General features: G+C 38.7%; 1 protein-coding gene across 2 annotated transcripts in view; it reads right to left on the bottom strand.

Moving 5' to 3' along the window:
* Positions 1 to 3,977: 3,977 nt before the first annotated feature.
* The window catches only part of LOC117306361 (F-box DNA helicase 1-like), a 31,423-nt gene continuing 20,120 nt past the window's right edge, over positions 3,978 to 15,280 (bottom strand). For both annotated transcript variants that reach the window (XM_033790968.1, XM_033790976.1), the window contains exons 15-21: positions 12,889 to 13,010; positions 11,390 to 11,453; positions 11,077 to 11,262; positions 9,891 to 9,983; positions 7,245 to 7,366; positions 6,230 to 6,355; positions 3,978 to 5,334 (exon numbers count right to left, since the gene is read on the bottom strand). In XM_033790968.1, the coding sequence (XP_033646859.1) occupies positions 5,218 to 5,334; positions 6,230 to 6,355; positions 7,245 to 7,366; positions 9,891 to 9,983; positions 11,077 to 11,262; positions 11,390 to 11,453; positions 12,889 to 13,010 (830 nt within the window). In that variant the 3' untranslated portion in view covers positions 3,978 to 5,217. The remainder of the gene's footprint in view (positions 5,335 to 6,229; positions 6,356 to 7,244; positions 7,367 to 9,890; positions 9,984 to 11,076; positions 11,263 to 11,389; positions 11,454 to 12,888; positions 13,011 to 15,280) is intronic.

The raw sequence follows: 15,280 nt of genomic DNA, 5'->3' as shown, positions 1-15,280 counted from the left end.
TAGTCCAGAATTGTTATCGAATTAGGCCCGAAGTGAAACAAATCACAATACAGATTTTTTTCAAATTTGGGCCCTTAATTGAACAAATCACAAGGGGTAAGTAAGTCCAGCATTTTTATCACATTTGGCCCAATCTTGAAAAAATCACAATTATCCAATTTTGGCAAAATATTGAAAAAACCCACAAGGGGTAAGTCCAGAATTTGTTTTGAATTTAGCCTAAGTTGAAGAAATCACTAGGGAAAGTCCATCGGTTTTCTAATTTGGTTTTCGAGAATTTGATTTCGAGACCTCAGATTTAGAACTGGAGGTCTCGAAATCAACCCTCTAAACGCACACAACCTTGTGTGACAAGGGTGTTTTTCTGTCATTGTTATCTCGCAACTTAGACGACCAATTGAGCTCAAATTTTCACAGGTTTGTTATTTGATGCACATGTAGAGATACACTAAGTGAGAAGACTGGTCTTTGACAATTACCAATAGTGTCCACTGTTTTTAACGGGTCTATGTACCTTTTCCTAACACAAAACACACAAAACTTACAATTTGAAGATTATGATATTAGAAAGCTTCCCTTGAAATTTTACTTACCGAGGTGCTGTAGTTTTTGAGAATGAGTAAAAAAAACAATTTGTCCCAGTTATAGCATTTTAAAACGTATTAACCAGTTGTGTTATGATTATGGTATAATATCATAAGTGTTTAATGGGATTTTACATGCTAAAATAAAATTTCTGCTCACTGAGAGGAAAATTATTTTGTGACTTGTTTTACTCATTTCTCACAAACTACCTCAAAACTACACAACCTCAGTTAGTAATATTTGAAGGGTAGTTTTCCACTATCATTATCTTCAACTCCTGTAAGTTTAATGTACATCCGTGGACATTTTGAAAAAGTACCCAAATTCTTGAAACAGATGCATGTATATCATGTGGTGGTTTTTCAGAATATGATAAGAGCACTCTGCACTTAACACCACTTTTGCTGAAAAACAAATTGTCGGACAAGTAGTCCAACAACTACCTCCCACTCGACTTGTGGAGAAGTCTTTATATGTCTGATTTGGCAATAGCAAAATGTCTTGCCATCGCAGTTGCGTATGAGAGCAGTAGTCTGGCACCGAGCAGGGCCCAATTTCATAGAGCTGCTAAGCACAAAAATTTGCTAAGCATGAAATTTCTTCCTTGATAAAAACAGGATAACCAGCACAATTTTCACGTGATTTTCAGGATAAGCAAATGACAGCTGAATACCAGTAACAATCAATATGCAACAAATGGAAATTTAGTCGATAATCCTGTTTTTATAAAGGAAGAAATTTCATGCTTAGCAAATTTTGGTGCTCAGCAGCTTTATGACATTGGGCCCAGGGCAGTTTCGCTATCACCGCGACAGACATGATTACTGCAGTTTGCAAGACTGCAGTAGTAGAGACGACACATGTCCATCAACTAACAATGAAGCTTGAACATGTACATGTGCGTCTGTGAGTGAATTTGTCTGAGAACGAGCTTAGTGTGGAGTGGTATTCATTTGATAAAACCCCAAAGAGTGGAAGCTAAGCACTGAAAGTATTTACATGATTGGTAAGATCGAAATATATAATTGTTTTCAGATTTGCAAATAAATTATGTGGTATAAAGACAGTCATAGTGGGAAACTTCCCTTGAAATATCTTTGCTTGAAATGCAATTAGTTTGGGTTTTCAAATTTCTTAAATTATATGACACCAGTCATCTTACCCCTAGCTAGTGGGTGGTGTTGATCGCCACCACATAAACATTTAATAGTCTCAGGTTTTTCTTCTTATTGCATCACCATTATTATTTCAAATATATTTTGTGTAATCCTTTATATTTTATGAAAAATAAATAACCTCAAAATATGAAAAGTGTCATCGTTGCCTAAAAACCCCAAAAGGGTGAATGATAGCTGCGGACTGACTGTCTAAATCGAGAAGGGATAATGACATTTGTTGTTGTTGAGGTCAAACGAGGTCACAAAGGTAGTCAATATTAGGACTAGTCGTAAGGGTTATTAGAAACTTAAGTAACGATCCTCCTAGCAGTAACTTGAGATAAGACTAGTCTTTATGAAATCCACTCTTGGTTACCAATTAACCTATATCTGCCCAATACTGGGCCCAATTTTGCAAAGCTGCTGTTTAAGCAGAAAATGGAGCTTAAAGGCACAGCCGTCGATTTAACAAAGAGTTAGGACTCGTCTTATTTCCTAACTTAGGATTAATCTTAAGGTCTGCGTGCTACAGTGCAGGGTTGGGACTCGTCCTAAGTCCTAAGATTAGTCTTAAGTTAGGAAGAGTTTTGTGAAATCGACGGCTGGACATTATTGGTAATTACTCAAAATAATGATTATCATAAAACCTTTCTTGATTACGAGTAATGGGGAGAGGTTGATAGTATAAAACATTGTGAGAAACAGCTCCCTCTGAAGGGATGTAGTTTTCAAGACCAAAGTTATTTTCCACGAATTTGATTTCAAGACCTCAGATTTAGAATTTGAGGTCTCAAAATCAAGCATCTGAAAGCACACAACTTCTTGTGACCAGGGTGCGACAATGGTATTTTTGATTCTCGTTAATACATGTATCTCGCAACTTCGAAGACCAATTGAGCTCAAATTTTCACCGGTTTGTTATTTTATGCAGATGTTGAGATACACCAACTGTGAAGACTAGTCTTTGACAATTATCAATAGTGTCCCGTGTCTTTAAGCAGCAAATTGAGCTTAAAGGCACTTGACACTATTGGTAATTAATGAGCATCGGAGAGCTGTTGATAGTTCAAAACATTGTGAGAAACGGCTCCCTCTCTGAAGTACTGTAGTTTCTGAGAAAGAAGTAATTTCTCACTAAAATATTTGAATTGAATTGGAAACCTCAGCCGAGGTTTCGAAATCAAGTATGAAAGCACACAACTTGTTTTATTTTATGCACATGTTGAGAAGACTGGTCTTTGACAATTACGTAAGGCGTCCATTGCCTTTAAATAATTTCTGCCAAGTGAAAAATACGCAGGATACCAGTAAACAATTTGCATGTTTGAAATGGTAATTTGGCTAGTAACCTTTAGTAAGCATATCTTTGTTATGCTTAGCTACTTTGTGCTTAAACTGCTCTATGAAATTTGGCCCTAGTCACAACATTAAGCCCATTTAGCGCTTATTAATGTATTACAATAAATATTCATTATTTACTGCCTGGAGGAAAAACAAATATCAAAATCTCTCTGAATAATTTGCCTTTCACAGGATTCTGGAATGTACTGAGTATACAGTGTTCAACATACGGTGTATAGACCATGTGAACTTTGTTTACAATCAGTGTGACCTTTGGCATTCCTGGTCATATGGGAAAGTTGACATTTTGTGTCATAATTTCCACATTAATCCAAGAGTAAAAGCTGGACTAGTTTTGAGATGTGCCCCCTTTCATCATATCAAAAGTTGATAAGAATTAGACAGTGCAATCTCCATAAAATATAAGATTTTATGATTTCTTCCATTAGGCTGTGTACAAATCGTGCCTGCAGGAAGTCCAGGTTCTGTGGCTCTTTTGTAAACATGTGATGTCACAGGTCACATCGTCTATACAATAAAAAGGTAAAAACAAGAAATATTCTGAATCCCGATGCAAAGGAAACATCTTCTAAATCACCCATGTTATCCGTGTGCTTTAAAGGCACTGGACACTATCCCAAATATAATTTCTAGCATTAAAAACTTACGAACAAGTAACAGAGAGCTGTTGATAGTACAAATAAATTGCGAGAAACGGCTCGCTCTGAAGTAAAATAGTTTTTGAGAATCAGTTTCTTTTTGAGAAAGAATTAGTTTCTCATTCAAATATTAAAAGGCACCTGAAAGCACACAAATTTGTGCAACAAGGGTGTATTTTCTGTCAATATCCTTTTGCAACTTTGATGACCAATTGCATCCAAATTTTGACACATTTTTTATTTGATGCATATGTTGGGATACAACAAAGTGAGAATATTGGTCTTTGACAATGACCATTATTGTCCGTGTGCTCTAAGACTGGTCTTGGTCCTCATCCAGTTTGTGAAAACACTGGAATGATGGGAAGCTCTCCAGGCTGCATTGAGAGCAGATAACCCCTGCTCCTCGGCGTCTGCTCGTTGGGTAAGCCTTAAGAAGGGACAGAGGATAGTGTGCTCTAAGACTGCTCTTGGTCCTCCTCCAGTTTGTGAAAACACTGGAATGATGGGAAGCTCTCCAGGCTGCATTGAGGGCAGATAACCCCTGCTCCTCGGCATCTGCTCGTTGGGTAAGCCTTAAGAAGGGACAGAGGATAGTGTGCTCTAAGACTGCTCTTGGTCCTCATCCAGTTTGTGAAAACACTGGAATGATGGGAAGCTCTCCAGGCTGCATTGAGGGCAGATAACCCCTGATCCTCGGCGTCTGCTCGTTGGGTAAGCCTTAAGAAGGGACAGAGGATAGTGTGCTCTAAGACTGCTCTTGGTCCTCATCCAGTTTGTGAAAACACTGGAATGATGGGAAGCTCCCCAGGCTGCATTGAGGGCAGATAACTCCTGCTCCTCGGCGTCTGCTCGTTGGGTAAGCCTTAAGAAGGGATAAAGGATAGTGTGCTCTAAGACTGCTCTTGGTCCTCATCCAGTTTGTGAAAACACTGTCATGATGGGAAGCTCTCCAGGCTGCATTGAGGGCAGATAACCACTGCTCCTCGGCGTCTGCTCGTTGGGTAAGCCTTAAGAAGGGACAGAGGATAGTGTGCTCTAAGACTGCTCTTGGTCCTCATCCAGTTTGTGAAAACACTGGAATGATGGGAAGCTCTCCAGGCTGCATTGAGGGCAGAGATAACCCCTGCTCCTCGGCGTCTGCTCTTTGGGTAAGCCTTAAGAAGGGACAGAGGATAGTGTGCTCTAAGACTGCTCTTGGTCCTCATCCAGTTTGTGAAAACACTGGAATGATGGGAAGCTCTCCCGGCTGCATTGAGGGCAGATAACCCCTGCTCCTCGGCGTCTGCTCGTTGGGTAAGCCTTAAGAAGGGACAGAGGATAGTGTGCTCTAAGACTGCTCTTGGTCCTCATCCAGTTTGTGAAAACACTGGAATGATGGGAAGCTCTCCAGGCTGCATTGAGAGCAGATAACCCCTGCTCCTCGGCGTCTGCTCGTCGGGTAAGCCTTAAGAAGGGACAGAGGATAGTGTGCTCTAAGACTGCTCTTGGTCCTCATCCAGTTTGTGAAAACATTCGAATGATGGGAAGCTCTCCAGGCTGCATTGAGGGCAGATAACCCCTGCTCCTCGGCGTCTGCTCGTCGGGTAAGCCTGAGAAGGGACAGAGTATAGAAGGAAGAAGGAGTCAAAAACATTAAACCACAAGGAAAACTGCTTCGGTAAATTTTTGATGGTTGAGGTTCATAAAAAAAATTACTGGCCAAGACTCCACTCAATTGTTATGCTAAGTAAACAACAGCTAAATACCAGTCACAAGCAATGTTATGGCATTACATTTTTGCCAGTAACATGTGAAAAAAAAGTGAGCTATTTTCGTGCTTAAGCAAATTTTTTGCTTAAGCAGCTCTATGGAATTGGGCCCAGGCATGTTAGTCCAGAGGTTGTTGTTTCAAACCCCGCTCTAGAGCACTAAATTTGTTTTGTTCAACCAAAATTCCAATTAGTTCTGTGCACAGTTGTTTTACCACCCACATGTACAGTCGAAGGGTTAGGAAACCTTAGTCAACTACAGTCGGCCAACATTTTGGAAATGAGGAGGTTTTTTTTAAAAGCAGAACAAGTCCCCCTTAAAGGCAGTGGACACTATTGGTAATTTCTCAAAATAATTATAGCATAAAAACTTTCTTGGTAACGAGTAATGGGGAGAGGTTGATGATATAAAGCATTGTGAGAAACGGCTCCCTCTGAAGTGACGTGGTTTGCGAGAAATTTTTCCACAAATTTGATTTCCAGACCTCAGATTTAGAATTTGAGGTCTCAAAATCAAGCATCTGAAAGCACACAATTTTGCGTGACAAAGGTGTTTTTTCTTTCATAGTTATTTCGCAACTTCAACGACCAATTTAGTTCAAATTTTCACAGGTTTGATATTTTATGCATATGTTGAGATACACCAAGTGAGAAAAACTGGTCTTTGACAAAATACCAATAGTGTCCAGTGTCTTAAAAGGACAGAACGTTAATACAAAACCCTGGAGTTTCTCACCAGTTGAAAGTCCTTAATCTTGAGGAGCACTACAGTTTTATTGGGGACCGTCTGTTGGCATTCAACGCAGGTTTGGGGCTTTTCGTCTCCTGATGACTTAGCTGGGACAGGATACATAAATTTCTCCTGGAAATAAATTGACGGAAAATCAAGTGGTTGAAAATACAACACACTTTTGACATTTTTTAAGGTGGGGGGGGGGGTGAGAGCAGGGTGAATGGGTTTGAACTTATGATAATTATAATTTGGGAGGCTAATCACCCTTACTCGCAGCTAAGAGCTGAATTGTGAAGCAGGCATGCAAGGGCGCTTTTGGCTGCCAGCCACATCAACCCACTATGACTACGGAGCACAGCCAGAGACCGAAAATATTTTGATTTTTTCCAAAGAGAGGAAAACCCTTGTGTTAACGCACAACTCAACTTGAACCAAGGTCACCTTGGTGAGAGGCGAGCGCTTCATGCACAAGCCCACCATGCCACACAATCAACTCAATCACACAGTCAGCTTATGAATAGAGTACGATGCAAAAAGTAAAGCTTTCTACTTAACAATGCAATAACGTGCCAGCCAGGGATTGTTCCAGAATGTACAAGGTCATTTTTGTTGTTACTGCACTAAAAGCCGTGTCTGACTTGGCGACAGTGGCTAAGGCTGTTGCTAAAGTAAGGGTGTTGCTGTATTCTTCAACGTATGTTGACTCGATGGTTAAGACGTAGCCACTTACTCTGACCCAGACTAACTATAGGAAACCTAGAAAACAGTTCACCATGCCCACTGAATTTCAAGGTAATAGCCAGGATTTGGCCAAAAGGTGTTCAAATTTGCTGGAAATTTGAAACTGAGTGTTAAAATTGTGTTCACTTACAGTACATTTACATGTAAATGACAGATAAAACAGAGTGTCCAAAAGACAAATTGACAACAAAAACAGACAACCTCTGGCTAACGCTATGCTGTTGAAGTGGTCTCTCAACCAAAGTTGCATAAAGTTTAAGTAAACTTTGAAATGTACCTTCGCAGGCCGTTGACTTAAAAACTCCAGAAAGCTTGAATTGAGGACGAGGCTTTTCTTGGCTCGGGTCAAGGCGACGTAGACCATATTGAGCTCATCCGCCTGAATGATGCCCAACGCATCTGTGGAGTCAAAGAGAGATAGAGAAGATTAATTGCGGATGTCACGCTGAGGTGCTTAACAGCACTGGACACTATTGGTAATTGCCATAGACCAGTCTTCTCACTTGGTGTATCTTAACATATGCACAAAATAACAAACCTGTGAAAATTTGAACTCAATTGGGCGTCGAAAGTTGCAAGAGAATAATGGAAGAAAAAACACCCTTGTTGCATACTTGTGTGCTTTCAGATACTTGATTTCGGGACTTCAGAATCTAATTCTGACGTCTCAAAATCAAATTCGTGGAAAATTACTTCTTTCTCAAACAGAGGGAGCCGTTTCTCACAATGTTTTATACTATCTACAACTCTCTATTGCCCATTACCAAGTAAGTTTTTATTCTACCAATTATTTTGAGTATTACCAACAGTGTCCACTGCCTTTAAAAACAGCTAAAAACAGGCAGAGTAGGTTCAAAAGATAATCCGTCCACGCTTAGCGCGGTGACAGCATGTACTAACTACATCTCTGGCCATAACATTCCCGAATAAACACCAACAATCAGATCTCTGAAAAATGTTTCATGCAAAAATCGTATCATTTCTCACATGCAAATGTTCTTGGGATAAAAATAATCCAAACCATATTACCTCAAAGGGCTTACTTTCTCAAAACAATTTACATCAGGGGCCAATTTCATAGATCTTCTCAAGCACAGAATTTGCTTAAGCTTGAAAAAAGCTTGCTTATTTTACACATGTTATACTGGCCAAAATTCCATGCCACATACATTGCTTGTGACTGGTATTAAACTGCTGTTTACTTAGCGTAATAATTGAGTGGAGTCTTGGCCGGTAATCTAAAGGCCTTTACACACTATCGATCTTCGATCCGTGTCGAACTTTATCCGGATAGGGTCTGTGTTGGTTCAGTAAAATTTCAACACGGATACAAACAGCTTCGCTTTCACACTAGCTCTGTAGGAAATCAGCTTTTTGGTTACACGTGTAACTTTCAATCCGGACATCATCCGACCGTTTCACACTGCACAAAACCTTACACGGATCGAAGCAGGACACGGCTACTTTTTATGTACGCAGTGCCTTTTGTACGCGGTTTATCGTACGCGCTGGACAACTGTAGTGCAAAGGGTGCGCAGATGGCGCCACGCACACTCAACACGGATCGAAAATTAACCCGTACATAGGTGTTCACACTACGCCTTTCGATCCGTGTTGGAATCTTCGACACCATAGAGATTTATCAACCCACCTCCCGGGCAGGGTTGATTTCGACACGGGTAATGCGCCATATCTGGATCGACTCCGTGTTGAAAGATGGTAGTGTGAAAAGGTCAGTGCACATTATCCGGATCGTATCCGTGTCCAACACAGAGATTTTTTGTAGTGTGAAAAGGCCCTCATGTTACTAAGCAAGGTTTTGTTTAGCTTACGCACATTATTTTTGTGCTAAAGTAGCTCTATGAAATTGGGCCCAGGCAATACATTTGGTTCTTGGAAAAAAAGTAGGAAATTTTTGTTCTCCCTTTAACCCCCCCCCCCCTTTTTGTCCCCCTATTCATTGTTTACCCCCTGCTTTTTTCTGTATGCTTTCTAACCCCATTCATGTATTTCCACTTCACTGCTTATGTTTCACTTAGTTACCTGTTCATGTTTGTTGTGTTGTCATTTAGCCTTCGAGAAAGACTCTGCTAGGGTCGAAACGTCAGGCCATTAACTATTTTTTGCATTTATACTCTCGGTCCATTTGGTTGGTAAGTTGTTTGCAACAGCTAATTCTATTTTCTCAAATTTTTGTTCTGTGGGAAAGATCTCAAGTGGCATGAGTGCACTGAGTGACGGATATGAGTGATATACTTAACTAGATGAAATGGAAAGGTTTGCGGTAACACCATGTTATGACTATCTCTAATGATGGGGTGGTTCTGAAAAGAACCGTTTGGTTTCAACTCAACGTTTCGATCAGTATGCTCTGATCGTCTTCATTGTTGAATCTAGTTGTGTGACGTACTCAGTTTCTAATAAAGTCCTAATAATGAAATGAAAAAACAAATTATAAGTCTCTAACGTAATTTTAAAATGGTGTAAATGCATCTGTGTTTGATATTCACCATAAGACGATCAGAGCATACTGATCCAAACGTCGAGTTGAAACCAACGGTCCTTTTCAGAACCACCCCAACTCATTAGAGATAGTCATTACGTGGTGTTACCGCAAACCTTTCCATATCGTATTTCCACCATGCAAAGTTTCAAATCCTATTTAATTAGAAGAAGCCATAACACTATAAGTATTATTTTCTGTTTAGCATCATCTTTAGAAATCCTACACTAACATTCCAACAATAAGAGGTATTGGTATTGGTATTGAAGGCTTTTGGGGCCATATTTTTTAATTTAACTTTTTTTAAAGCCAGCAGCCTGGATTGTTTTTAGTTCCAACTCTATGTGAATGCATGTTGTTATGTGTAGGACGTGTTTTTAATGCCCAATAAAGAAAATAATAATCCTGAAAATAACATACTTTGTCTGCATGACTTGATAGCAAAATCATCGGTGATCTTCACAGTATCAAATTCGAGTCCCTTGCTCTTGTGCACTGTGCTGAGAACAAAAGCTGTGAAAAAAAAGAGGACAACAATTCAGACCCTCTTTTATGTCTAACCTAGTGGATTATTTCTTTAACAAGGGGGTTCAACGTTGAGTTTAGTTTGTGGCATGTACTCAGATACTATTAAAGTCCTAAAAATGAAATGGAAAAAATAAAATAACACGTCTCTAACCTCATTTTAAAATGGTGTAAATGCATCTGTGTTTAATACTCCTCGACTGCAATTTTTGTTCAAAACCAAGACAATAATGGTTTGTACATCAACATTTAAAGTTCATTCCTGAGTTCTGATGCCATTCAATCAAAACGGCATTGGACTTTGACATTTTGACTGGTGCAGATTTTCCTCTTTCGAATGAACAGATCCATTTGTTTTTTCTGTATGATGACGCCATGTTTCAAATTGCACTCAAAATAGCATTCTGGACACCATTATAAGGTGAAAATCGTAATGTTTTCTTCACTTTCATGAGGACTAGTAAAATATTACATATATGAGGGCATAACAAAACTGACCCTATCTCAAATTGGCATCCAGGGATTTGAATATTAATTTTGAAAAACTTAAAATTCAAAACTGATCTCGTTTGAGTCATTATTATAATATCTTTTTGGTTTTTATACTTTGAAGAATAAACGAACCCCCAAATGATTTCAATGCAAAATGAAAACGTCTACGAACCACAGATATAATAACTAGATCAGCCGGGCATACATACGCAGGTTCTGGCATTGGGGCAGCCATTAGCCTATCTCCAATGTTCAGGCAAATCAGAACGTGACTTTTAGTGCGTCCATAGTGGTTTAAGGTATCTCCCAAGTTCATCTCCAGCGCATTTAAACCAGTACGTGACTTTTTAGCATGTCCATGAAGAACCTGCAGCCGATTTCACGAAACGTTAGAATTAATCCTAACTCGAGTTAGGACGAGTAACCAGTCCTAACTTAGGATGGGTTCAATGCGTCCTACGTATTTGGATACGGAACTGAACCCGTCCTAAGTCATAAGATGAATCCTAAGTCAGGAATGTTTGTGTACGGCTTATGGCATTTAAGTGCAGCCGATCGAGATATTATATTCTATATCTACGCTACAAACCTGCTAAGCTTTCATGTCTGGTCCTACTCTTTATGAGCTTAATGAGTTCAGGAATCTGTATGTTATATTGCTCCACGATACGGATCTTATTAAGCAGCCCCACTTCCTCCGTCTGACTGGCATACGCCTTCAGGGAACCTATCGACTTATGATACTTGACCAGTTGACTCTTGATAACTCTTCTCTCTGTTGGTAAAGTGTAAGAAAATGAAATATTTATGATGCTCTGTGTGTCAATACCAGGCATTTCCTGCAAAAAATTCAAATTGTTCTGCTAAAAAAAAGGTGAGAGTAAGAGCTTCCAACCACTTACCTGACTGAGGCAGCTTTAGCTGGTAGATGTCAAGAATCAAATCCATACCATAACCATCTATGCCCTGAATGTAAATATATATCATTGAGAATCAACAATGTGTGGATCGCAGTATTCAAACAAGAATCTACAATGTGTGGATCGCAGTATTGAAACAAGAATCTACAATGTGTGGATCGCAGTATTGAAACAAGAATCAACAATGTGTGGATCAAAGTATTGAAACAAGAATCTACAATGAGTGGATCAAAGTATTGAAACAAGAATTTACAATGTGTGGATCAAAGTATTGAAACAAGAATTTACAATGTGTGGATCGCAGTATTGAAACAAGAATCTACAATGTGTGGATCGCAGTATTGAAACAAGAATCTACAATGAGTGGATCAAAGTATTGAAACAAGAATCTACAATGTGTGGATCAAAGTATTCAAACAAGAATCTACAATGTGTGGATCGCAGTATTGCAACAAGAATCTACAATGTGTGGATCAAAGTATTCAAACAAGAATCTACAATGTGTGGATCAAAGTATTGAAACAAAAATTTACAATGTGTGGATCAAAGTATTGAAACAAGAATCTACAATGTGTGGATCAAAGTATTGAAACAAGAATCTACAATGTGTGGATCAAAGTATTGAAACAAGAATCTACAATGTGTGGATCAAAGTATTGAAACAAGAATCTACAATGTGTGGATCGCAGTATTGCAACAAGAATCTACAATGTGTGGATCAAAGTATTCAAACAAGAATCTACAATGTGTGGATCGCAGTATTGAAACAAGAATCTACAATGTGTGGATCGCAGTATTGAAACAAGAATCTACAATGTGTGGATCGCAGTATTGAAACAAGAATCTACAATGTGTGGATCGCAGTATCGTTATAAGAATCGACAGAGTGTGAATAATTGTAGGGGTTTCATTATTTGATTATCTGTTTGTTTGTATCTGTAATTATTTAATTATCTGTTGCAGGTTTAATTGTTTGCTTGTTTGTTTGTTCGTTTGTTTGTTTGTTCGGGTGTTTGTTTGTTGTGTTTTTTTTTTTTGGTCTCAGTTGGGTTTGTTAGTTAAGTGTGCTTGTTAAACTTTACTGTCTTTGTTTTATCTAATTTTAGTTCTCATAACGTCTCTTTGACCGTCGCTTTTAAACTTGTAATATTTCTTGTGTATAAATAATTCTCCTGTGCTTTTAAAAAAAATTATAAAAAAATGTAAATCTGTATTTTAATTCAGATGTTTTTCTTTTTACAATAAACCAGAAATAATAATAATGATGTTGGCATGTTTTACTTTTATATATTTCCTGGCTCAATTTTACTTTACCAAAAGTGCACAATAGCCATAAAGTAGGAACTAAACAAAATTATTTGAAGAAACATAACCACGCACACATAAAACTCAAAATGGTTGGGACCAACTTGGTCCCAGGAAATTCAAAGGCTCTCAAATCAATACTATATCCCCCACTCCCAAAATGAGTACATTCTTACCCCAGCGAACCCTATCATGGTGGTAGTGTCTGCTTTGACAATATTCACAGCTTCTCTGAAGAGAATGACATTGGTTCGGGTAATGATGGCTACTTGGCCAAGCTCCTCCCCATCGATGTGATCTGTAGTTTTCGAGAAAGAAGTAATTTTCCACTAAAATATTTGAATTTGATTTCGAGACCTAAGAACTAGATTTCGAGGTTCAAAATCAAGCATCTGAAAGCACACAACTTCGTGTGCAAGGGTGTTTTTTCTTCCATCATTATCTTGCAACTTCAGATGACCAATTGAGCTCAAATTTTTACAGGTTTGTTATTTTGTGCATACGTGTATGTTGAGATACACCAAGTGAGAAAACTGGTCTTTGACAATTACCAAAGGTGTCCAGTGTCTTTAACTATATAAAAAGAGGATATAAATAACAAAATTAACCTGTGAAATTCAAAAGATGTATAGCGTCTTTGAGATAGTGTTGAAAATTTTGAGTCAGTTATCTCCGCGCAGAAAGAACAATGCAAAATAATTGGTATACACAATCTGAGAAACATTTCATGCATGAAACATTTTTCAGTTTGAGTTTTCTTTTTTAATAATAGTAATAATAGTGGCAATTTATAATGCGCTATGTCTGTCTAAAAGACACTCCTGGCGCAGGAGAGAAGCCAAAGCCAGATTGCAAAGAGTATAGTTAAGCAAAAAAATAAGTTTTCAAATGGGTTTTGAAGCTGGAATAGGTAGTGATTTGTCGGAGTTTATGGGGGAGTTCATTCCATAGTGATGGGACAGAGTGTGAGAAGGAGCGGGCTCCCCCTGAATGGCATGTGCGTGGAATGTTTAGAAGTTAGGTGGACGATGATCTGAGCTGCCTGGGTGGTGCATGAAGATGTAACAGGCTCTGGATGTATGTTGGTGCCGTGTCCTGGAGAGACTGATACACAAGAAGGAGAATTTTGAAATCGATGCACTTTTGAACCAGGAGCCAGTGCAGGGCCTTGAGGATTGGAGTGATGTGTGTTGATCTTTTAGTAAGGGTGACAAGTCTGGCAGCCGAATTTTGGAGTCGTTGGAGACGCTTGATCTGATACTCTGGCATATTGCTGAGAATGGCATTGCAGAAGTCAAGTCGTGATGTTATGAGAGAATGCACAACCTGCTCTGTAGCTTTGCGAGAGAGGAACTTTCGAAAGTGGGAGAGGTTGCAAAGCTGGTACCTGACAGATTTAGCGATATGTGATATGTTGTTGTTAAACGTCTTTTTGAAGAATCCCTTTCCCCAAAACAATATTCCTAACAAGGGATTGGTTTCTCAACATGTTAAACACTAAAAACCTATGCAGTGCTTGGTTTCTCAACATGTTAAACACTAAACACCTATGCAGTGCTTGGTTTCTCAACATGTTAAACACTAAAAACCCATGCAGTGCTTGGTTTCTCAACATGTTAAACACTAAAAACCTATGCAGTGCTTGGTTTCTCAACATGTTAAACACTAAAAACCTATGCAGTGCTTGGTTTCTCAACATGTTAAACACTAAAAACCTATGCAGTGCTTGGTTTCTCAACATGTTAAACACTAAACACCTATGCAGTGCTTGGTTTCTCAACATGTTAAACACTAAAAACCTATGCAGTGCTTGGTTTCTCAACATGTTAAACACTAAACACCTATGCAGTGCTTGGTTTCTCAACATGTTAAACACTAAACACCTATGCAGTGCTTGGTTTCTCAACATGTTAAACACTAAAAACCTATGCAGTGCTTGGTTTCTCAACATGTTAAACACTAAACACCTATGCAGTGCTTGGTTTCTCAACATGTTAAACACTAAAAACCTATGCAGTGCTTGGTTTCTCAACATGTTAAATACTAAACACCTATGCAGTGCTTGGTTTCTCAACATGTTAAACACTAAACACCTATGCAGTGCTTGGTTTCTCAACATGTTAAACACTAAAAACCTATGCAGTGCTTGGTTTCTCAACATGTTAAACACTAAAAACCTATGCAGTGCTCGGTTTCTCAACATGTTAAACACTAAACACCTATGCAGTGATTGGTTTCTCAACATGTTAAACACTAAAAACCTATGCAGTGCTTGGTTTCTCAACATGTTAAACACTAAAAACCTATGCAGTGCTTGGTTTCTCAACATGTTAAACACTAAAAACCTATGCAGTGCTTGGTTTCTCAACATGTTAAACACTAAACACCTATGCAGTGCTTGGTTTCTCAACATGTTAAACACTAAACACCTATGCAGTGCTTGGTTTCTCAACATGTTAAACACTAAACACCTATGCAGTGCTTGGTTTCTCAACATGTTAAACACTAAACACCTATGCAGTGCTTGGTTTCTCAACATGTTAAACACTAAAAACCTATGCAGTGCTT

Source organism: Asterias rubens, chromosome 2 (assembly GCF_902459465.1).
Source record: "Asterias rubens chromosome 2, eAstRub1.3, whole genome shotgun sequence".
NCBI classification, from domain to species: Eukaryota; Metazoa; Echinodermata; class Asteroidea; order Forcipulatida; family Asteriidae; genus Asterias; species Asterias rubens.
Note: the sequence above shows the minus strand (reverse complement) of the source record. Positions and strands in the feature narration are given on the sequence as shown.